Source organism: Gallinula chloropus (genome assembly GCF_964237585.1).
Source record: "Gallinula chloropus genome assembly, chromosome: 18".
Lineage (NCBI taxonomy): Eukaryota > Metazoa > Chordata > Aves > Gruiformes > Rallidae > Gallinula > Gallinula chloropus.
In genome coordinates this window covers 8,577,506-8,602,556 of record NC_140103.1, presented here as the reverse complement: position 1 = coordinate 8,602,556, position 25,051 = coordinate 8,577,506, and the positions used below count along the sequence as shown (strand labels likewise).

The following is a 25,051-nucleotide window of genomic DNA, read 5'->3' as shown; positions in this document are numbered from 1 at the left end:
TAGTCATTAGAAGCAGAGGAAAAACAGCCACAGGCAGTGGCAGGGCTGCAATATCACCACACATTTCATATGCTGGCACTCCGACAAAGTCATTTCAATGCAGTTAACGCTCCCACTTCCCCTCTGCACAGGGCCTGCGTATGCCAGCATCCCCACACAGGGCTTCATCGAGCCTGAGGCAGCCCCGGTGATGTCCAGCACCCACCAGCCAGCACTGCGGCCCCCAGGCAGCCCACCCAAGATGCCTGTGCAGGATGCTCGGTCAGCCCGTGGCTCTGCCCGGCAGCAAGCCTGCCAGCACAGAGCACCACAGCAGCTCTGCGTGGATCCCGGTGCCCCCGGGGACAGGCAGGGAGGGCAAAGGCAGCACCCAGGCAGGGCAGTGCACAGGGACACATCCACAGGCAGCAGCTCCCCGGCACTGTCAGGCAGCCAGAGCATATGGTGAATGAGCTGAGATTTGCGACCGCATCTGCAAAGCTGCGTTTCTGTCTGCAAAGTTAATTATGGAAGCCACAAAACCATGCACGCAGCAAGCAGGGGTGATGGCACCTGCAGTGAACTCACCCCCACTCCAGGGCTCAGCGCCTTGGAGCACCTTCCACTTCGCTTCCCCGCTCTCAGCTCTGCGGGCTGTCACACTGGGGTTGTGTGGCTGCCTGTGACAAGCAGCAGTGCCAGTATGCCTTCCAGATGTTTGCCTGCTGCATGTGGGCATGGGCACAGCTGGAAAGTGGCACCATCCCCTGGAAAGCCCCATCCCGCCGATCCTGGGGCATAGGTACTCACCAGGCACGCACCAGGCTCCTCCAGCCACACTGGGGGAGGAATGAACTGGCACACACCCCCCAAGGTTTCACCTCATAGAAAATTTTGCAGAAGGCAACAACCCTCGGGAGATGACTCCTCACCTGATCACAGTCCGGGCAGGGAGAGAACGCGACAGCCAGGGAGCATCGCTGCAGGGGGCGGGATGAGGGATGCTGGGTCAGTCCCACTGCCGGCTCCTGCATTCCTCTGCACTGAGCCACGGTCCAGCATCCAGAGCAGGTCAGGCTGCTCAGGAACTGGGTGTGGTGGAAGGTTTAGGAGATCTACTGGGTTATCCCTTAATGTAGGATGGAGCAGGGGATGGAAGGGCTCCCAGCACAGCTTGCCCACCCTTTCGGTGGACAGTGGGTTCAACTGATGAAGCCCAAACATGCCCCTTACATTCAGGTCTGCGCAGTCACGAGCTGCACTGCAACACAGGCAACGGCAGATCCTCCATCTCTGGAGAGATTGCTTGGGATGGGAAAGAGCAAAACATCATTTTCTGCTGCACCAAGGACTGCATCCAAGCCCTGCTGCTAACTCGGAAGCAGGTATGGCTCGACAGCTGGCATAGCTGTGGAGCGCACAGGCATCCCCGTGCTGGTGCCTGCTCGTGACTGCATTGCCTGGAGCAAGGATGCACATTGCTGAGTCAATGTCAAGCTCATTTAGTCCTTAGATAGGGAATCTCCATCAACCAGTGTCAGCACTAACAAAGCAGAGCAGTGATGGGTCGGTAAGTGTCAGACGTGTCCCCAGAGGTGCCGCTGGAGGGGTGTCTGTGGTGTGAGCAGCACAAACCCACAGCTAATGGTGACCACCAAAGGAGAGCCCACGGCATGATGGAAAACCCCTGCTATCATAGCTTAAAAGTCAAGCGATGACGCTTTCCTGCCTTAAACCCTCCTGCCACACACTCTTCAGTCCTTTCAGCTGAAGATACCCCTTACTTACACATGACCTGAGAGGGAGCAGAGCCCCCGCACCCCAGGAGCAGCAGCAACTCGCGTTGGATAAGGAAAGGAGAAGCAATTCCTCTCTGCAAGCCTGGGCACAACTGCAAGGCTCTAAAGCCAATAAGGACCCCCTGGGATGAAAGGTACTCTATAAATCTGAGCTGTTGTTATGATAAAACTGATCTCCACTGCATCTCTTAATAATGCAGATTAACTACACAATAACACCAGCTATAATTAGTATCATAAAAGTCAGAGATGGGAAAGGCTAGCAGGGCAGCTAGTCCATCCTATGGACTGCTCTCACAGCATGGGGAAGGGGGAAAATGTCCTGGGTGGCCTCTGAGCTTGGAAAAATGAAGACAGGCTTGGCAGTGCCAGGCACCAGGATGTGAGTGGTGACAAGGAGGGGATGGTACACAAATCACCTTGACTCTGCCCAACCCAGGAGGGAGCAGAGTCCTGCTCTCATTCTACAAGTGCCCAGCACTCACCTCCAGTCCCTCCACTCCCGTTTAGGCACAAGTCCCCTCTCTCAAACCTTCATCCTTTCTCCATGCTCAGGACCCGAGAAGAGTGGGTCACCATTAGCTTTTCACAGCTAGAAGACCTCACTGAACCCCCTGACAGCTGTGGGAGGGGACTGGGTGTCGCCCAAGGGCCATGAACTGATGATGACAGGGTCCTTGCAGGAGAAGCCCATGTCCCAGACTAGCTCCCCAAGGGATGAGCAGTGTCCCAGACCCTTCATCTCCCATCCCACAAGCAGCTCCCAGCCCCAGGGCTAGGAGATACAACCTTCATATACCATGCACACACACCTTGCCCAGCAGCATTTCCAGACCGGGATCCCACTGCCTGTTCCTATGCTGCCCAGCACTCCTCCTTTACAGGTTGACCATGACACCAACACAGCCCAAGCCCTGCTGCCTTCCTCCACCTCCTGTTCCCAGAATCCCCATCATCCTCCATTCACCCATGGTGCACCCATGTGGCCCCGGCCCTTCTCCCCGCTGGCACGGCAGCGCTGGCGGTGCGAAGGGCAGGAGGGAGGGCTCCCTGCCTGGGCGCAGCGCTGCTCTGCCCAATTAGCGCTGCTGGGTGACAGGCTTTGTTTGCGCTGCGTGATTAGCTGTGGAAATGCAAATCTGAACTTCCTCCGACGAAGCAGCTAACAAGATAATGAATATTTTTATCATCTGCAGAGAATACAAACATCTGCGCAGACACAAACGCGCTGCCAGGGCTGGGGGGGCGAGTAGGGGTGCGGGGTGGGGGAGCAGCTCCCCAGCATCCCTCTCTGTGGGGGTGGCAGCCAAGGAAAGCTCTGCTACCACCGGCTGGTCACCAAGCCCGGCAAACCCCCACGGTGACTCCCCATGGTTTTCAGTGGGTGCTGGTACAGCCTCCCACTGTAGCACTGTGGCTCTGGACTGGACTCATGACTGCAAAAGTGAATTTTGGGGGGGGTATATACAGAGTACTCACACCCCTGGGGCATCTTACTGGCTCTGTTCCCTCACCCATCTCCCAGCCACCACCTCCCCTTCAAAACACCAGCTCGCCAGTTTGCACAGTGTGAAGCCGGCTTTCTGGGCATGGACCAGGGTGAACGCTGCTTGGCTTCTCCTCAGCCTCACTGTAAGGGTGAGGAGTTTGGCTGTGGTTTTTAACACACCCCTATTTCATGGATGTGCAGTTGCTTTTGGTCTCTAGCTGTGCTGGCTGCTTCCACCCCCCCCCATCCCATTAACTCCCCAAGGCTCAGGCACACATTGGGGGTAATGGCCAAACACCAGAGACCAACTCCGTGCAAGGTGATCCCGTTGCCCGTGCAGGATGGAAGGAAAGAGAGCAGCTCAGGGGCACATCTGGAGCAGGGATGGGGCAGCTGGAGCAGGAGGTGGCTTCAACAGCCATGCCCACGCTTGCCAAGGATGCAATGCTCCGCTCCTTAAATCCTACCCAGAACGAGCCTGAAAACCTCTAGTACATAAAATACACCTATTATTAACATCTCAATCAGTGTTTTTCTAAACATCTCTTCCGCTCTGGACCCCTGTGTTGCTTTTAGGATATCACTGGCACTAGAATTGCTTTTGTTTTGCTCCAAGAATAAAACCCTGCTGCCGATGCAGTGGCTGCAGACTGCTGGAAACGCCAGCTCAAAACCACACAATGCGTTCTCCTTCTTGGTGGGACGCTAACTTTGAAACAGAGCAGGGCTGATGCACGCAGGATGCAATCCTGACCTGACTGACGGGGTGCTGTGCTAATTGCATTAGTCACTTCTACAGTGGATTGATAAAATTCTCAATGCTCAGCCTGGCTGGCGAGGATGAGCTCAAAACACACAGTGTGAGTCTATGTGCAACCCATTGTGGGCTCTGAAAAGGGCCACACGGACCCAAAAAAGCAGCCCGGATGTCCTCGATGCTAGAGGAAATAAAAATGGAATGGAGGAAAAATGGGTCAGATGGGGGTCCTCTGGGGGCTGCAAAGCCATCGCGTGTGGCATGGCCACAAGTAGGCACCAGGACATCACTGCTTTGAAGGCAGCATCCCTGGCTGGGACCAGGCACATACCAAGAGTGGGGCAGAGAGCAGAGCATCCCACAACAGCTCCACAGGAGCTGCTAAACTGCCAACATCCCCCTTACTTCCTCCAGGGACTGAGGCCTGAGGCATTAGCCTGGCTTGGAAAGACATCAGTGCTTCCAAGCAGTATGTCGGAGGCTCCGGAGTTGTGAACAGGTAATAGAATTGCAGCAACAAATAATAAAAAGAGGAATGAAATGGAAGGCAGCCACCGGAAAAGAGACCCATCCGTTATCCCGGCCTGAAGGGTAATAGGTAAACAAGGCATTGGGATACCGGCTGGCGCCGAGCTCACCGGCGCAGGAATAATAAACAGCACAATTATAACTGCTGGGCCCAGAGGTTTCAGAGAGGGGGGGTGGAATATGAAAAAGTCGATAGTGTTAATTCAAGGAGTTACAGACATTACACCAGCGCAGCCGCGGGGGAGGCAGGATGTGCTTGCTGGGGCTGCCCACAAGCTCCAAGCTGGGTGGCACCAGCAAAACCCCCACCCAGCCTCCTGCATCCCGATATGATGCTACACCGGGCTAGCTCAGCCCCCACCCCAGCCCCCAGCAGCACCCACAGCCTGGGGAGACACTGGGTGTAGCTCACACAAGTCCTCCCCCGGCGCAGGGGGAGCGATGGGGTGGGGATGTTTCCCAAAGCAGCCCCCCGGCAGGATGGTGCCGAGCTGTCAGCACGCCTCGCTGTCGCTGCGCCGGTTTATTAAGGGCTGAGAAGCAGCAAGGGGAAGGAGTGACAGATTTAAAATTAACTTGCCAAACTCCCCATCAATATTATGACAATTCCCTGCATCGGTTCAGCGACCCGGCGTGCCGCCTGACAGCAGTAACGTAGCTGTGTGGAGGCAGAGCCGGCTGCTGGGCTGGCAGCGCTCAGGGTGAGCGGGTGCCCGTTCCTCTCCGTGGCACCTCGGCCACCTTGGTGCTGTGCTCGGTGCTCAGCACCACCTCCAGGCCAATTGTCCCCTCCCTCAAAGCAGTGAAGAAGTGGCAGCCCTAGTTTACAGGTGGGGATGCGAGGAGCAGCATCCTCCAAGGACCTGTTTGCAGAGGAAAGGGTACTTCCAATTTGGAGGAAGGCACTTGGCACATGGTTGGTGGCCCTGCATCCTCTGGAGCATCCTCCCTGGTTAGGGGAGAGGGGAAAACACTCAGAGTTTAGCAGATTTTTAGAGTGAGGGAGTGCTGACACAAAACCTCTCCCCTCTTCTCCCCTCACCAAACTATTTTGGCTGCTTATCTTCCCCCAGCACCCAAAAACTCCCCAGACTTAACATCTCTGCTGGGGCGGAGCAGGGAGGAGGGGATCAAGCAGAGGCTGTGTAGGTGAGCAAGGTGCTCCCTGTGTCTCAGGGCCGTGCCAAGCCGGAGAAAGAGGCAGGATGACAGGCAGGGATGGGAAGGGACCCCGCTTAGGGCAGACGGCTGCTCCCTGGGGAGCGCTCTGCAGCGCATCGCTCTGACATCCTGCAGTAATAATCCAGTGAGTAAAGCTGGCTCCACGGGTAGTAATTTGGGTTTTCTCCATATTAATGGCATAAAAGCAACAGTCTGAAACTGCAAACAGCTCTTAAACAAAAATCTCTATTCCCTCGTGGCAAAGAGATGGCACAAAACAGATAAGGAACGAACAAACAACCCATTTGGAAAATAATCCCCCAGCGATTTGGGGACGGTGAGGAGTTTGGGCTCTGCCCCACCGCGAGGCAATGGGAGGAAAATCGCTCTAATCTAGTCTTTAGCGAGCTGGATCCACCGCTGAGCCTCCCGGCTAGACCAAGAGGTGTGACTGGAATAGATCAGCTCCGATCCCATGTAGTTACTAATGCCACACAGCACTTCACCAAAGAGGAGAACCTTTCTTAAACAGAGAGAGGGATGCCCAGAAGGTGATGGTTCCCAACGCACTTTTGGCTCGGTGTGGAAGGAGTGAGGGGGTTTTCTGGTGTGTGATCGAAGACTCCTCCTCTGCCCCCCTCTAAAGTGACTGGTGAGGGACAGCGCAGGAGACGCATTGCTGGGGGAACACTGAGGGAACCCTCACAATAAAACAGCAGCAATGATGCAGCACACTTCCAAAGAGAAACCTTGACGTTGGCTTGTCCAACAGGTCAGCCAAGCACCCCAACCCCAGCAGAGATAATTAGCCGTTACTAAGCCAGCTCGGTATGGAAAAGGCTGCGCACACAACTCTGAACCACAGAGCTGCAGGGACGCTGTGTGCTCACCTCTGGCTGAGCTGTGGCTTTGCTCTCCCTGATGGATAGGAAGGAAAAGGTCCTTGGCACCATCACCAAGGGACATGTAAGCCAAGACAGGCTCAATGCGACACAACGAGGCGTTACACCAGTGCTGGTGTATGTGTGGAGCACATCCAGTGCACACAGTATGACCTGTTCTGGCCGCTGCCCATCCCTGTTGGGGCTACACCAGTCACAGCAGCTAGTATCTGCTTCCTCCATCCTTCCTTTGGGTGGTACTGTCTCCTCACCCACTCCACCGTAGTGCTTGGGTGCTGCCTGAAAGCCAAAATCTGCCCCAGCCCTGACCAGACACACAGGCTGACATCAGGTCCAGCACCCCCAAGCTACACAGCTCTCCCGTTTTGTTACCAGCTGCTGTGCCACATGCTCCTGTAACACCACCCTCGCTCTGCATCCGGAAGATACCTGCTGCACATCTGCATCCTTTCAGGCTGGCCAGACATGATAAAGCCATTGATGCTACCCACAGCTCCAGCCCCATGCCATGCTGACTACGCAGCCATCAGAAGGGTGGAGGATCTCATCAGCATTGCAGCCTGTTGGCTGGCAAAGAGACTACCCCAACCCCAATGGGATAGAAGTACTGCTGTAACTGATAGGTGTTGCCTGAGCCAGGGTGTGTGAGACAGTTTTTCCCAGCACAAAGGCTTCCTCCCAACACCATGCTGTCATGCCTGGCAGATTGAGAATATCCTATTTATGAAAGACACTGAAGATGCGGCGACATGGGAAGCAGACACCATTCAAAGGACTGTCACATCTGCATAGCTAAAGGATCCCAGCAGTTATAAATCCCTCTAAAATACTCAGCCCCTTGTTCTGATAGCAGGTTCTTGCTCCTACTTTGCAGAAACAGGCTTTTAATCCCTGGTATTAGGCAGCTTCCTGCTATGTTTCAAATGCACCAAATTAAGGGCTTCTCTAACAGCTGGTGTCTTAATGCTCAGAGAGGTTCTTGAATATCTATGAAAATCAGAGGCAAATTACATCTTTTAGTTAATAATTTCTTCTCCATTAACCTCCTTCTCTTCCCTTGTTAGGAGATGATGTAATGGTGCTTCTCCGGTGTAACCCTCCGACACACCGGGCAGCCTGGCCGCAGGGAAGGATGCTGCGTGCGGGGAAGTGAGCCCTTCTCATCACTGCCCAGCACGTGTGGAGCTGACAGGCTACATTCAAATGGGAAAGAGCAGCTGTGCTGACCTTCTGGGCTGCAGAAAGGGTTTCTGGAGCAAGATGTGCTGCCTCCCGCCAGGCTCCAAGCCAGTTCATTGTACTCTACAACCTGCAACATGTGGGAAAGCTTTGCAGGTTGTCCCTGTTTCAGACCTGCTTTCTCCTGCCTCTCACAGCTATCAGACCTGGGACAAGTCCCCCAGACAATGCCAGGCACCAAAAACCCTGTTTGTGATGGTGAGGTCGTGCAGAGGACCTGGCTCCCTCGGCACAGCCCCTCACTGGGATAAGCTTCCCCTCACCGTACGCACCCAGCCAGCCCCCCGCAGCACAGCAGGAGCAGGGACAGCCATGGGAAGGAGCACACATCACTCACTGCCTGGGTTCTTAACCTGAAAACCTGTCAGCCATGAGCCTCAAGGAGTACTTTGGGCTCTGACCCAGGAAGATGTCACCCCAACACTGCAGGCATTTTATCCTGAGAGCAAAGAGGCCAAGCACAGCCCTGGCACGAACCGCTCTGGGTCCAGCTTGAGACTCAAACCTCCCATCCCCAAGAGGCTCCCGGACAGAGTGACTTGGAGAAGCCACATCTCCCAGGATAAACCAGACCCACAGCCATCTTTAGGTGCTCTCCAGCTAGAAGTTAGCCCTGACAATGGGAGAGGAATTTGCTTCCCACAAGTGACAAAGCCTCCCTTAGACCCCAGCCCTGGCCAAAGCAGGAGAAGGATGACTTTCCAACCCTCCCAACTCTGCTGTGCGAGCAAAGGGAAAGCTACGGATGAGCTGGGGTGGAAATTAAAGCCTCTGCCAAAGCAGGTTGATGCATAGAGACTGATGGCACAAGCTGGGGTGTGCAAGCCTATCCAGGTCTGGCATTTCCAAGCAATGGGCTTGGGGAGTTTTTGAAGCCCCCAGAACTGTTCATCCCACCAGCTCATGGAAAATTCCAGCTCTGCAGCCCTGGCTGTGCTCTGATGGACCCACTGACACTTGTAACGTGGGAGGGAAGGAAAGCAAGTGGAGCCCACTGGGAAAATTGCCTTCATGTACTGTCAGTGCTTCTTTCCAGCAAAGGCTGCAGCTCTGCGGGCTCCGAGCTCTCTGCTGGCTGCAGCATTCTGAGCGCCTTTATGCTGGCGGAGCTCATAATTCATCTGCCATTGAGAGAGCAAAAGGCCAGAGTTCAGCAGGAACTCATAGATAGGAAAGTTTTGCACTCAGCTGGGGAAAAAGCACCCAAGAAAGTGCCGCAGCCAGCAGTGATGGGCACCCACAACTGCAGGAAAAAACAGGGGCAGCAGTGAAAAAACCCCAGCAGACCGGGCAAGGAAGAGCCATGTGTGGGTGGGCAGAGATCAGCACTGCTGCTCAGGATCTCACACTCCTATCTCTGGAAATGCAGCTGCATTCAAGAGAACTGAAGAAAATACACCAACAAGCTCATCCTTCTGTCCCAAATTCAGCAGCTACCAGCGAGCTCCCCTTGGTGAACACCAAAGGGGGACGGTCTGGGCTGTTCACATGCACCCACCCCTTGGCACTCTGACATTGCCCGGATGCCGCCTGCAAACCCCTCCTCTGCTTGCACTCTGATGGGGCATCTACCTTCTGCTTTCTCAGGGTACTTCTTATTATGCTTTATCCACAGCTCCTCCCAGCACTCCCAGTGGGGGCACTGAATAAAACCAGTTGGCATAGGTTTAAAACATGGCAAAGGAAACACTTTTCCACGCTACACGCGATTGCCGGCGGAACTCATGGTCACAGGACAGTGTGGAGACAACAGACATCAGTGTTCAGAAAGAGCCAAGGTGGCACCACTGAAAAAAGCCCATCGACAGCAGCTAAACATGGACCTGGTGAGACACACGCTGGGCCAGGATGGCCCCAGGCTGCTGCCTGTGGGAAGCAGGAGCAAGCAGGAAAACCACAGATGCTTGGCATCTTCTTGCTCTCTTTCCCTAGTGAACAGGTTGGGGATGCTGGCTCTGTACCAGCAGATCTTGGTCCCATCTCACCATCCTGATGTCCCCAAACTAGAAGCAGAACTGGGCCGTACCTGAAAGTCATCTGGAACACCTGCCCTTGGTTGACGTGCTGGCTCCGGTTGTTATAGCCATGAAGCATCTCCCCAAAGAGGGTGTCGTTGAACTTGGCATCCGACTTCAGGCACTTGGGGCCCTCGCAGATGTCGGACAGCATCAGGCAGGACTTCCCATCTGGGGCCAGCTTGTACTCCTCCACGCACCTGTGGAGCACCATGGCTATGTCAGACGGGCCAGGCACAGAGCCTGCCAGCCCTGGGACGAGCTCCTGCCAGGCCCAGCCCAGCACCATCGACACCCACAGCAGCTGCCCAGGGAAGTGTCAAGGTTGCAGCACCCACATCCTCTGCAGCAGCTGGGCTGGGCAACCAACAGACGAGCACTTGGCTCTCAACAGCCATCCTTCCTCCAGCAGCATCAGCCTGTCTGCCTGCAGCCACGGTCCCCTGCCCAGGAGCTGCCCCTGCACTGCAGAGCAGAGCTGAGCCCGCTGCACATCTGCTGCTGCTCCTTGGTCCTGCTTCTGACCTCATCGGGGGTAAGAGGCACAAACTTTAGCAAACACCAAGGGAAACTGAGGCAGCAGCAGGGATGTGATGCAACCACAGGCGCTGGAGACGTCAGTGGCATCTTTTGCATATGTGCTCACCCGCCCCCATCCTTCTCCTTCCTCCAGCCTTTTTCCCAGCATTGTGGCTCCTCACTGCCAAGGAAACCTCTGTCCCCTGCCTTCCCCCTCCTCCCCGCAGCACTCTGCTAACATCAAGCCCATGTCTATCCGGGCTTGCTCCCCTCTCCTGTTCCTCTACCGCATTTTACTGCCGTGAGTGGAACTCCCACCCATCTGTCACACTTCTCCTTGCCTGTTCCCGGAGTGCACCTTGAAAAGGGATTATAAAAATAAAAAGGAGGGGGGTGGGAAACAATCTCTGTCCTTGGGGATGGAAGACTGAACTGCAGGTGGAGCCCATGTCATGTCCCAAGATTTCCTAGACCCTCCCCACAAAGGTTGTGGGTGCCTGTATGAATTTCCAACCCCTTTTGCAGGCATGACAGGGTGATGTGCTCTCTCTCAGTGACTGCTCTGTGCTGCTAAAGAATAATAAAAAAAGAAGGGGCAGGTGGAGAACCATCAACCCAGCAAAAAAGGGCTTAAAAAGAAGGGAAAAGCTGATATGGGCAAAGCAGGAGGTGTTTGCTGCACCTGCAGCATTGGGACTTGATGGATGCTCCTTTGAGTTAGGAACTGGTGGGCATTTCCTTCCCAAAAGGGCTCCTTTTCCCTTCCTTTGCCCTCATCCTTCCCATGGGGATGTGAATTAGGTTCGTGCATGTGCCCAAGAGCGTGAACCACTCAAGGGACACAAGGTGCAGAGCCCCCCAGGGCTGGGCGTGGGATGGGGTGGGCGATGGCTGGCTGGAGCTGCGCAGCGTAAAGCCAGATAATCACCGAGCTCCTTTTAGAACAGACTGCAGCCAGGGAGATTTTCCTGAGAGAAAATGCTAAATTGTGTAGGATTATAGGATCCCGGCCAAAATCAGGGATGAGACTCTATTTTGAGAGAGGCACAGGAGAGGGAGGAAAAAAAAACCATTTAAAAAGTAGTGGTTTTTAAACAAATCCTCCACCTTCCCTCTCCAACACGCAATTTTTGGGTCCCTCCATGGTGAGTCACAGATCAAACTGTGACGTCACCCAGCGGGGGAGAGGAGGAAGGTGCATCTGCTCACATCGCTCCTCAGGCCCCCAGAGCTTCTGCCCACAGATGGACCAGGTGCCTCTGTTCCCTGCCTGAAGTTGGCTCTGTGCCTTATTCTGGGGCGCCCAGCTCCTTCGGTGGGCTCACCAGTTTGGGGATGGGTTGGCAGGGATAGGTTGGCAGGCATGGGAAAGGGTGTGAGTTATCTATCTGCTAGAGCAGGAGATGCAGGAGTGTTGGAGGGGACTCACCCACAGAACATGAAGATGGTGCTGGATGAGGGGTCGTGGGGCAGAGGGAGGGTCTGCTGGAGACAGAGCTGCTCGCAGCCACCATTGAAGCCATCTGAGCAGTCGATCCCTTTGGAGTAGTCGTAGCAACCAGTGCCATCCTTCATGGGGCGGAGGTCCTCGGGGCACTGCAGTGGGAGAGAGAATGTGGTATGGTCATGCGTGGGTCCCCATGAGCCACAGCTCGGTGGGTGCCCTCCCCACCACAGCATACCCACAAGCCAGAGGGGTTTGTGTTGCGCTGCTGAACTCCATCTGCACCTAAAGGAGAAGAGTTCACCCCAAGTGATGGATGGGACAGTTCCCAAGATGATGTGGGATGGATATCTTGCATAGCCTTTGGGGAAGGGGCAAGGACCACAGGGCGAGGCCCTGAGGGTCAAATCCTCAAGGCAGCAAAATTACACAGAGAGGCAGTCTCAAACCAGGGTGGGGGGAAGCATGACCACCTCCTCCATAACATGCTGGAGAAACCTTTCTGGGTTTGTTACCTGTTCCTCTGAAATTCAGAAAAGTCGGGTGTGACCCAGAAAAAGTATCTCAACACCTAGGATCAACCCAGAAAACCATCTCAACCCATGCCAGGCAGGCCAGCAAACATGCCCTTGGCCAAAACCATCTCCCTGCCCCCCCACAGGAGCAGGCAGCTGCAGGCAGGACCAGCCTGTGGGGAAGGGAGAACCGGGGGGAGAACAGGATCACAGCCCAGGCTCATCAGTTTTTTCACAGCCAAGGGAACGACGCTGATTCACACAAGCTGGGAATCTGGCTCTGGGCTTTAATTCCAGCTCCCCAGCTGGCTTTCCTTGTCCCAGAAGATAAAAGCCAGCAGGCGGCAAATGCCATCAATAAATTGTCACCCAGATTAAAGCACTCTGCTATTCCACCACCGTTAGTTATCCCATCTCGCCGAGCACGCACACAAACAACAACAGAAAGGCCAGTCCTTGAGAAAAGAAATAAATCCTGCCTAGGAGCAGCTCCCAATTAAAAATGCATTATGGAATTTCTTGAAGATGAGTTGGACTGGAGCTCGTACAGGTAGCGATGAAGGCAGGTTATAAATGGCCTCTGTCAAGCAGAAGAAAGGTTATAAAACTGCTATACTTCGTGCTTAAAAAAGAAAATCAATTTTCCTTGTGAGCAAAACGCTGTACATATTAATAAAAGTTCAAGAGCCCCTGGACCCCGGGCTCGCTGTCACAGGCAGGGTCCTGGTGGGACTGCTGAGCCGTGCTCGCTCTTGGCTACTCAAGAAGCAAACTGCCCATGTGGGACCTCAGAAAGATGCTTTTATGTTCCTGGCCCGCCTCATCCAAGCGATGGGAAGTTTCTCTCCACCTCTAGAAACCCCAGGCCATTTCCCTATGGCAGTGACATCAAAGCTGCTTCTGCCCCACCTACAGCAACTGTGATGTCTTGGGACCCCCCAACCAACACCGCGCTGGATCCTGTGCCCTCGGCTCTGCAGCTCGGGTGGACCTTGCAAACCTCAGCACCTTCCTTGCAGGTGATGGATAAGGAGGGAAGGGAAAGGAAAAGGGAAAGAGGGAAAGGGAAAAAGGGAAAGGGAAAAAGGGAAAGATAAAGGAAAAAAGGGAAAGGGAAAGGGTGAGAGGCTCTTCTAGCCAAAGGATGTTAAGGTACGGTGGAATGGTCTCAAACTAAGAGACAGTAGATTCAGAATAGATATAAGGAAGACATTTTTTGTGATGTGAGTGGTGAAACACTGGAAAAGGTTGCCCAGGGAGGTGGTAGATGCCCCATCCATAGAAACTTTCAAGATCAAACTGGAAAGGGCTTTGAGCATCTGACCCACCTGAAGATGCCCCTGCTCACTGCAGGGGGGTGGACTTGGTCATCTTTAAAGGCTCTGTCCAACCCAAAACTGTTCTGTGATTCTGTGTTAGCAGCAAAGGACTCTGGAAGAGGATGCTGCCTGTCTCTGCAAGGCAAGCAGGGTACAGGCAGGGCACAGGCAGGGCACAGGGGAACAGCCGCCCTGCCTAGGCACGGAGCAACAGAGGACATGGGAGCAAGAGGCTGCCAAGCTGCATGTAGAGGATAAATGGGAAGGAGAAGAGGACACTTAGAACAATCTGTGCTTTTCACTGCTGAGCTGCCTGGGAAACAGGATCAGGATAAGTGTGTTTGTGAAACCACAGATACAACACTTATCTCCTGTGGTCTCCTCCACATCTGCTGGCCCCACTGTAAGAATAAGAGCTGCGCAAATTGGCAGAAACGCATCTCCCCGGAGGACAGAGAAGGCTGACTGCAAACAGCATCTTCCGCTCCACAGCACTGCATCTGCCTCTCTGCTGCCTCTCTCCCCCTGCCAAAGGGGATGAGGAGGTCTAGGACTCTGCCCAAGTCCCCTCTGGAGCTCCCAAGGGACCTTTCAGGGTGCTGGAGATGACTGGATGGGACCTTGAGTCAGCAGAAACCACAGGATCACAGCCAGGGGATCAGTCATAGCTTTTCTGAGCCACCACTTGGGACTCTCACCCTGGCACTGATCTGTGTGCTGAGCTCAGCGTCTTCCCCAGCCCAGGGAGGAAGGTGATGGCTCTTTCCCCAGGACTGGGTTAGCAGGTCACCAAAGCCCTCCCTCCTTTAGCCCCACTCTGCTCGAGGCTGCCCTTGGGATACTCCTCCAGTTTGGCTTTCAATCACCACAAAACATGTTTTCTTTCTGTTTGTAATTATGCATCCTAATATGCATTAATTATGGCAGGCAAACAGCTCAGCACAAAATCTGCAAGAGAAAGCACACCCTCCCCCCCCAACCCATCCCCAGCTTGGCATGGAGCTGGCTCTCCAGCCAGCTGTGGCCCTACAGTAAGAAGTCCCCAGGGACAGAAAGCCTCAGTAGACACTACACAACATGGAGGTGTCCCTGCTTGGTGGGGCTGTGGGGGGACATGGGGAGAAGATGCCAGTGACAGCAAGCCAGGAGAGCTGGTGAAGTTCTGCAATTAGCACCAGTCAGCAAAACAATCAGGTGGCGGGGCAAGGCCAGCCTCCCGTGTGGAGGGGTAAGAGGGAGTGGATGGAGCAACTACCACGAGAAGTAGAACTCTACTACAGACCTCCCTGCCCCTCAGCTGGGGGGTTTGAAATCTGGACATCCCACTGCAGACCAGAGCAGGGAGAAAACTGAAGCCCATCGGGGTGCAGCCCACAGGCTGGGCACAGTCAGAGACCACCCAGGGCAAAGCTGGCTCGTGTTAATCCCGACTCCTAGGGCTGTGCTGCTGCGTGGGCTTACAAAGACCTGAGTCTGCTGGGCTTCTCTAAAGGCCCAGCTCTGTTATTGCTGACATTGATTTGTCTGGCTCGGGCAGCAGAGAACCAATAATTACGGTGAGTTTTAATCAATGCCCCATCAATTCAGCTGCAGTTCAATTTGCGATCTGCCGTGGCAGTGACACAGGATGGGGGGGGGCTGTGTCGGAAAATGATTAGAAAATCAATAAGCAACTCAGCCAATAACTGTCTGGGTGATCACGGGTGACACGGCCCTCCCCGGTGGGGGGAAAGTTGGTGAGAAGTGGTGCTCCAGCAGCCCCAACCTTCGTCTGGATACAGGATGGATCCGTTGATCCAGAGAGGCAAAGGGATCCTGCAAACTGTTGGTGAGCTGTTCAAAAGAAAAAGCTGTTTGTGGTTTGCCACATTAGTCCTGCACTGCTTGGGAACTTGCTTCAAGCTCCCAGACCATCCTTCAACCATGGATCTAACCAGGAAAAACATCTCAGAGCTTGGGAAGAGAGTCTGGTGCTTAATCCATGCTGCGGAGAGGTAAAAAGGAAAGAAAGGGGAGGCTGCAGCTCACAGTCTGCTCTGAAGAGCCAGGGGAAAGCTGTTACCATACAAATGTAATTCTGCTGCCTTGCAAATCCACTCTGTCTACGCAGGAGTGAATTGGTTTCTCTGTGCTGACGACCAGCCCTGAAAATTACACTTGGGATCGGAAAAGAAAACTTACTCTCTTGTCGTCTTCTGCATCAGCGGCGATGCTGCTGGCACACAGCTACAACGGCCAGCCCTGCTGCTGCGGAGAGCTTTGGGAAGGAAGCATTGCTGGCAGCTCCTCAGGGTTGGGCTGATGGCACAGCCCAGCACCTCCCAGCAATGCAGGGCAGAGCACCGGGTCCTGGGATCTGGGGCTGCAGTCAGCAAACGGACTCCAGGTACACACCAGGAATGGATATGCTGAATAAGAAAGTGCTATTTTTATCTGGGTTTTTTTAGCAGAAGCGGGCTTTTTTCCCTTTTAAATGACATCTCCAAGGTGACACGGAGGAGCAGAGCTGGCAGGACCTGCTGCCACCCCCCCAGGGAGGCCACCAGAGCCATCCCTGCGGATGTGTGGGGCTACGGTCTGAAGTGACACGGGATGCCTGCGCTCACCGCCCGCACAGCGTGTGGCACTGCACAGCTGCCTGCCACCAGGACTTGGCACAGCTCCTCCACTCACAGCCACCATCCTCAGCACGGCCAGAGCAAACACAACAGAAGGAGGAGGAGGACCATCTTCAAGGGGATAGCGAGCGCCTGCTGAAACCCATGTGAGATTGTGCCTTAGGAAAATGAGTATCCGGACAAGTCCCTGTCTGTGTTAGCGAGCAAAGGCCCCTTTTTCCGCCCTTTCTCGTTTACTAAGCTCATTAGCAGTGAGATGGGTGAGGGGGTCACTGGAAATAAAATCATTACTGACACAGATCCCCCAGATGAGAGGACACTAGTTCTCTGTCTGAGCTGTCTGCCAGTGTTTTGCTGCTCAGCTCCTCTCTTCCGTTATTAAGTTTAAAAAAAGAATATTTAATAAAGTGTTTCTGTAGAGTAAACTGCCCTTTTTATTATTCTGCTCTGTTTTCTCAACAATAGCAGCCTTTTTGTCAGAGATAAAAGCCCAGACTTCTCCCACACCAGGGTGTCAGAGGTGATGCTCTGGGTGCAGACAAGCTCAGCTCCACCTCAGCTCCTCAAAACCACACAGAGAAGCATCCACCAACCCCCAGCTCCCAGTACCACTCCGGGTACCACACACACACACATCTGGATGCAGCTGGATCCATGACCCTGGCCCCATGCATCTTCCCCATGCTGCATCCCCAGCACCACTGGCTTGAGGCTGCAGAAAAAGGCTGATGGCTCAGTGCCACAGTGCAATGTCCAAAGCCCCTAATGACCCCCCTCTTTGTTTAAGACATCCTCTATCCTCACTGAGGAACCTCTTCAGCATGAGACAAAAACATTAAGCTGAGACACTGCTGAGGTACAAGCAAGTGCCAGCATCTTAATGAGCTCCAAACTATGCGCTGGCATGTATTTTATTTGCTTGCTGGAGCTCAGAAATGATACAAATGCAGCAAACTCCTCTGTGTCCATATATATATATACACACACACATATTTGGACAACTTCAGCTTACTCTGCCTTTGCTTTCTTGGCCCAGAAGGCCCCTGGGAGCGATGCTCCTCAGCAACAGCAGGACCAGAGCCTGGCTGTACGCAGCCCAGTCTCTATGGGTGAGATTTATCCTTCCTGTCCTAATATCAGATAAATGGGCCAAAAAGCTGGTCACTAAGGCGCCCGTTGTTGCCTCCAGGAATGTCTCTCCAGAGCCACCCCTGCCTTGCCTCCTCAGGGCAGCGATGTCCTCACCACCACCCCCAGCTGTGGCAAACCCCTCCCAACACCCCGCTGCGGGGGAGCATCCTTCCCAGAGGGAAACATTACAACTGTTTTCCAAAATAACAGTCATTATCTTCCCACTCTTTCCCCTCCTTCCTTTCCCCCTGCTTCCTTTTCCCTTTCAAGATCATCAATCATTATTTTAGCCTCAGAAAATCAAACCCATCTGTCTTCCAGGCTCCCAAGCACATGCAGCAATAGCTCACGCTCCTCAGCTCGACCCCTCCTCCCTCCCCACTGACAGTGGGCTTGGGGGCTCCAAGGAGGAGACTGAAGCTCTGGGCAATGAGGCAGCATCTCCTCAGCTCTGGCCACCACACAGCTCTCGCATGGACCCGCTCAGGCAAGTCATGATGTGTATGTTTGCATCTCAATTCTGAGTGGGAGGGACTTGTTTCAGGCAGCTGGTGGGATGCTGTGTACACAGATAGAAGTGCTCAGAGCTCCTGGAGCAAGGAAATCAAGCTAGTGGAAACCCTCCGGCTGCTTCCCTTCCAGATGTCACCAGCAGCCCATTTTGGGGTGTGCTGGCATCTCCTGCTCGTTGAGGTGTTACCCAATGGAGGCTGCCACCTCCAAAATCCTTAGAGAACACAAATTCAACTCCCACCCCACCTGTCATCCAGGGCACAGCTCTGCCACAACACTACATGCTGAACCCACCAACCCAAACCAAACCCAAAGACCTGCCCTAGCTGAGACCAAACGCATGTGGTATCCAGGTCTGATGTGGAACAGAGGGGCGAGGGCTCGTGCCAGCCAAACCCTCTGAGGAATGCCACTGAAAAAGCCAGCGCTGGAGGAAAGGGAGCTTTTATGACCCAAACTACTTCTTCCCAGCACAGGCAGAGACCTCCAGATACCCCAGTGCCTCCCAAGTCCCCCACTTGCTTTTCATCCTGCCCCCCGCTTGCCGGCATGGCACAAACCCCTTCTGCAGCCCTGAAACGAAGGCAGGCGGGTAGTGGGCTCCCCATCTGCCCCTCCACCACTCCCAAGGCCACCAACCCCAGCAGCTCTTGCCACCCTCTGCTCCTCTGCTTCCTCAGCTCCTACAGGCAGTTACCTGGCTTAACAAGATGAATTCAAAACTCCTCAGGAGCAAGGCTCAACGCTGGGCTCAGGGGCTTCTGTGTCCAACCAGAAAACGCACACAGAGTCATCTTCTGCTTCAAGGAGCCAGCTAAACTTTAAAGGGATTAGGGGAGAACGGTTTCCTCCCCACCTTCCTCCCTTGCCTGTGCATCTCTAACACAGTTAGCTTGGTGCCTCGTAATGGCAGGGACAGAAGAGTTTTTATTTTTCAGAGAACAATTGTCTGTCAGGAGAAAAATGCAGATTTGATGAAGCTTAAGTGCTTTGTGGGATTCCATCAATTACATCTCTAAATTCATTGGGAAATTAGGAGAGCATTTAATTTTGACAAGGTTGAAATGTTTTGGTTTCCACTGCCTAATTTTGTTTTTATTTCAGGCTGTACACTGGGAGAACGCAATACATAACGTAAAGCTCCAGATGATAACGTTGGAATTAAACATTTCCCCCCCCTCCTCCTTCACTGAAAGGAATTGTTTTGAACCCAGATATTTTGGAACTTGCACATACATGAGGGATTTCTGCACAGCATTTTGGTTTGGGCTGAAACTCCCAAACAAACACCCTGTTTCCTCCCCCCAGGAAACACCCGTGCTCAGCTTCACCTGCTTCATTTTGCCATACCTCCCCCCACCCCTGGTCCTGAATGACTTGTGCTGGAAGGAGCTGTCTGTTGCCCTTCTCCTTCATTTCTAATCCCATTTCTCCCCAAAATGGTTACACTCTTAAACTGATTCTCTACCTAGCTAAGGAGCAGCCCATCGTTTTGATGTGGAAGAGAGCAAGAGAGAAGGATTAGCTCCAGACAGGCTGCACTAAGGCTTCCACACCTGTGTGGACCACGCCAAATTTCTCTTCCTTCTCCATCATAAAGGCTGGGGACCAACACCACACGGGGGTCAATGACCACAGCAGGGTCACCGTGAGCCACAACTCCATTAAGAGCATCTGGCAGATGCTCTCCCTGCTGAGCCACACAAAGTCCCTCCTGCCCGGTGGGCAGATGCTGTGAGCAGGAAGGACAGTTTGCATTGTGCTTGAGGCCAAACTATACATTTTTCCTTGCTTAAATCAGAAATAACTCTGTACTAGAGGAGCCCCTGTGAGCAGGAAGATGGTGATGACCAGCAGGATTCCGTGTCTGTGCAGAGCAGCAGTGCCTGCTGCCTGGGCTCGGTGAGCTCTCCTACCCCTGCCCACACCTCTACTGAGGTGGGGCAGGTCCTGGAGCACAGGCACACTGTGAGCCCTTCCATAGCCACTTGTAAAACCTTTGGCCTCCATGGCACCAGTCACCCTCTTGTGACTTAAAAGACTAACTCACCAGCATCTGCAGGCATGGTAGATCTTGCAGAACCATCACACCACCACAGCTGTGGTGAAACTGCTCTCAGTGGGGAGAAAGGGGCACAATTCTGCTGTCACCTCAGCGTGGGATGCTGAGCTGCCTTCCCCACCATCAGCTGGGCAGGTTGTGCTCTCCTGCATCTCCAGAAGGTCCTTTTGGTGATGCACCTTCACTGCACGCCTGTGCCTGCTGCTGCCTCCTCCCACAGTAATGCTGAGGGTGCCCAACGTACTTGGGGTGGAGGGGGTACTACCCACCTTCTCCCACAGCTAAGACCAAAGCTCACTTTCCTTGGGGACAAAAAAAACAACCTCACCCCTTCTTATTCCCCTGGGGCTGCAAACCTGCCTCACTGATGCTCACGAATGTGCACAGCCATGAGGCAGCAGATGTGAGTGACACCGTCCCCCTGCCCCCCTTCTCCCCAGCCAGAGAACTGGCATCAGTAAGCAAAGCCAAGTTGAGAGCCAGGTGGAGAAACCTGAATTTAAGCCATGTTACAGGTGTTTCCTTCATTCCCCTGGGGCCAATTCACGGGTTGTCATCTCAAATTATAAATCACCAACATGTGAGGGTCAGCCGCTATCCCTTCCTTAGCATCCTCCCTCCTGGCAGAGCAGCTACCCCCATGCTGGTAGAAGGACTCAGGCTATACCTGTTCCTGTACTGGAATCAATCACCTGATTGATTGTTCCAGCACAGCTTCTCTTGGTTTCTTGTGATCCCTGCAAGATGCTACGAAACATATATGAGACTCAGTGAGCAGAGCCACCAGATTTAGAGAAGCTCACTGGAATTTTGTTTTCTTGGAGAAATGTCCATGGCTTCCCCAGACCTGACAGCAACTCTGGGGTACAAGGAGGAAAAGCAGCACAGAAAGAGGTTTTCTAGAGCTTGGGGATTGTTTTGTTACACTGCAAGGTAGGGCTCAAAGGCAAGGCTCGGGTTAGCAGTGCCAAGGTCTTAGCAAGGTTTCAGCTCCTACTTAAAATCACCCAAACAAAACAAGCCTCCGATAAGAAAAGAACTTTGGGAAACCTTTATGTGCTAATGCCATCTACTGGGTACACGTAAAAATAGCAGAAAAAACATGAGAGGAGGGGAAAAAGGTCATGGAATCAGAGAATCATGGCATCTCTAAGGTTGGAAATGACCTGTAAGCTCACCAGGTCCAACTACCTGTCCAATACCCCCATGTCAAGTCCCCATGGGAACCATGGGATGGAATCATAGAATCACAGAATCACAGATTGGTCTGGGTTGGAAGGGACCCCAAGGATCACAGAGTTCCACCCCCCCTGCCACAGGCAGGGCCACCAACCTCCAGGCATGAACTAGACAAGGTTGCCCAGGGAAGCCAGGGAGCTGTCACCCCTCTGGGTAGGGACCCCACTGCAGAGGATTTTAACTAAACAGAGTGACGTCCTTGTTCCTCCTTCCCAAGCCCAAGGAGACTGTCCTCAGAGAGATGCCACTGTGAGCCACAAGCAACTGGCCTCAACATTTCAACCAAGTCCTTTTAAGGCCAAACAATTAGGTAATGGCAGAGCCCACACTGCTAAAACCCTGAAGATAAATGCATCATCCCCAGTGCTCACAGAATTACTGGAAGCTGTATTAAGGGCAGGAAGGCACTGGTAACAGATGATGACTATATATAAAAGGAATAAGAAATCTTTGAGATTTGTGCTGTTCCCTGGTTGAACTGCTCAGCTCCAGCTCTGCTGGGTATTAATTGCTTACAAGGCTACATGTATATTTTATGCTCAGTACCTGCCTGGAACATTTGTTGGATTTAGCCTTGATTGATGAACCACTGATTATATACTTCTGTGGTCCTGGGCAAATTAATAAACTGTTGACTGGTAAAGATTAACAACATGTCATGATTTGAGAAACAGTGTCCAGAGTAAAGCTGAGGGAAACCTAGTGCTAAAATTAGTACATGAATGCTCCCTGAACTCTATAAAAGGGGGATAGCTTAATTAAATTACATCCTGATATTGCCCATAGCACTTACCAAATTGGCAAATTGAGTTCACAGCAGTTCAGCTTTAAAACTAACTGACATCCCTGAAAATTTGCAGCAAATGACCCCATCCCTGTTTGCACTGGAAGCCCAGATCACACCAGGCAGACTCTGGGAGCAGAGGTGGGATGTAGAGGGATATATTGCCCAGCACAGGGACCAGTGCAGAAGGTGCTGCAAGGTTGCATGCTGGGGTTATGGCAAGCTGTGAAACTCAGCTCCCATCACCTGCAACCCTGATCAGCACCATGAGCATGACCCAGGGCCAGCAGTGCCTGCCCACCCGTTAGGCTTTTCCCCAGCTCAACAGCCATGGACCGTGGTCAGAAACACAGGGCAGTGCCCACCAGTCCTCTACTTCCAGCCCTGCCATTGCTGGGGACCTAAATGCAGGAGATGAGTGTAAAACATCACAAGGGGCTGGGAGAGCCGGGAGGGATGGAGCACTGTGCCCCTGGTGTCAGTCGGATGGGAAGCAGGGAGAGACATGGATGGGAGGTGGGATGCAGCAGCCATCCCTAAACTCCTCCAGGGAGCTTGGCTCTGCTGTCCTCAGGCTGCAGATGGGACTGGGAGCTGTGGGGGAGGGCTTCACCCCATGACCAGGCATTACGGAGAGGGACAGAGTAGCCTCACTCTCCTGCAGTGGGGAGAGAAAGAAGCGATGAGCAGAGGGAGGAGAGATGGGCATCTCTGCACAGGGTGATGCAGGAGGACAGAGGGGTCCCCACAGTCCCCATGTGTCACCTCTTGCCCACGGCTCTCAGGGAGGGGATAGGCTCCAGGAGCACGATTGCCACTACTCCTCCTGTCTTCCCCTTGCCCACCATGCACAGCTTGTTCTCTTTACCTAAAGCCTCAGCTAGGATGCCCAGAAGTAGGAGGGGAGGTTTTACTTTCTCCTCCCTTGGTGACAGAGTTTTCAATTTCTACCTCTCCGTGTGCCAGCGTGGTGAGCACGAGGCCTGCAATCTATTGACAATTTCTAGCTTAATATACCCTGACTTTTAAAAAGTGGCATCGCTTCCCAGTGGCACGGGATGACAGGAGCCTCAGTTGCTTCTGACAGCATCTGGGAGGCAGGTTCAGAGCAAAATACTGCCCTGAAAAATGGGGAAAACCCCCTAAAAGCCTAGAAAGGCAGCCACTCCTTGGGAAAAGGAACAAAAGAAAATGACAATGGGAAAAGAAAGGAGGAAAGGGAGAGGAGTGGCAAGGGGAGACGGCGCCAGGCGCTGCTGGTGACACGTCAGGCTGTCGTGCTAAATGGCCTTAACAAGCAATCGGAGAAGGGGATAATGAAAATGCCACCCCCGGGACGGCACCGCTCCAGCCTGACCTTTCCCGGCTGCCGTGTATAAACATCTTCAATAAATAAAGAGACACTTAACTCCCGCCTCTGCTGAGATGGGAGGGCTGGGACAACGGGGGCTCCGACTGTGGCGAGAGGGAAGGGAAGGGGCAGAGGGGTTTCAAGGGACTTTGGAGCATTGGGCATGTGTTTGCAGGGCAGGCAGAGCGGGTGACAGGCTCTGGACCCCCTCAGGGGTCACCATGCGCTGCCTGGCAGGCACAGTTCCTACAGCAGACAGACAAGAAGGGATGCTCCAGGTTGCCCCCAGTTTCCCAGGGCATTCCTCCACTGTCTCCACACATTGTACTGGAGTTGCACCAGCTCTGCATGCAGGGAAGTGGTGAGTTTGCTGTGAATAGAGCTGGGAGAGGTGCTGAGCTCTGCTACTTCCACCTGGAAGAACGGCAAAACCCCTCTGTTTACTGATAGCTGGGAACAATTCAGAGCTTCTGCCCAAAACACACAGTCTGGGGTCACAGAGGTCTTTGGGGGGGTGGGGAGGAAAACTGCCAAACCTGGGACTCAACAGATTGTCTGGAAAGACATGAACACATTCAGAAACAACTCAAAACTCTGAGGATGGCAGAGGGGCGGGAGAGGATGAGGAGACGCTTCATCTTTCTCCCATGCTGGGAAGCACAAGGCAGGTGAAAATGGAAGAGTGTTTCCAGCCCCTGCTTTCCTGCCAAGCAGGGAAATGACCGTCAGCCTCAAGCATTTTTCTCACCTGAGCCGCCAGGCTCAGGCTCCTTAAGTTATGTGTGATTTGCCGTGAAGGCCCCAGGGCTGGGAGGAGCCCACCACCAGCACATGTCCCCACGGCCACATCTCTGGAGAGCAAGCAGGTAACATCCCCCTCTGGCTTGTCCCCAAACCAGATGCCAGCCCCGGGGCCCAGCAGCCGCGGTACCTACCACGCAGCCCGTCGAGTCCACTTTGCGATCCGAAACGCACTTGAAGTTGCGGGTACAGCCGCCGTTGTTGCGGGAGCAGTCTCGGACCGGCCCGAAGGAGGATAGCAAGTCATTGATGGTTTCAAAGTAGGTGGACAGCATCGCTTCTTCCCTTGGAGAGAAAAGGCACCGTTAGGGCTGGCAGGGAGCTGGCAGCACACGGCACGGGCAGGGAAATACCATGCCCATAAATACGGCTGCTCTGGTGAAATCACAGCATCTCTCTTGGCAAAACCGAGTCGAAGGAGGTTTCCCAAGAAAATTAAGGCTTCATGATTATGCTATATATACTAAATCATAACTCTGATGTGCTTGGTGAAAGCCTGCCAATTATGGGGCTTCAGAGATCCTATCTATCATTTTCATGCAAATTGGCAACTGAGAGAGACTTTTAATAGCCCAGGGTTGTGTGTGAATCCAGCCCTATATGAGACAACAGTGAAACTCCTCCTAAATGTTTCACAGCTGGGCCAAGCCTCCCCAAGCACCCACACCTCATCCATCACCCAGGGATGCTCCTGAAACTGGCAAGCCACACGAAACTTGGCTTTGCACTTGCTGGGATGCGGATACAGGGCTTCATACCAGTGCTTGGTGATGGAGGACAGGGGACCTGGAGCAGGGATGCAGAGACAGGTGCAGGCACAGCGCTCTGCTGCACTGCTCCAGCCTGGGATGGCTCTGCAAAGCCCCAGCAAGAAGCATAAATGCCC

General features: G+C 53.5%; 1 protein-coding gene across 1 annotated transcript in view; it reads right to left on the bottom strand.

Moving 5' to 3' along the window:
* Positions 1-25,051, bottom strand: part of ASTN2 (astrotactin 2) — a gene marked incomplete at its 5' end in the record, with an annotated part of 343,253 nt that overhangs the window by 130,167 nt on the left and 188,035 nt on the right. The window contains 3 exons of the mRNA XM_084272571.1: positions 9,881-10,069; positions 11,818-11,984; positions 24,300-24,450. Coding sequence (XP_084128697.1) covers positions 9,881-10,069; positions 11,818-11,984; positions 24,300-24,450 — 507 coding nt within the window. The remainder of the gene's footprint in view (positions 1-9,880; positions 10,070-11,817; positions 11,985-24,299; positions 24,451-25,051) is intronic.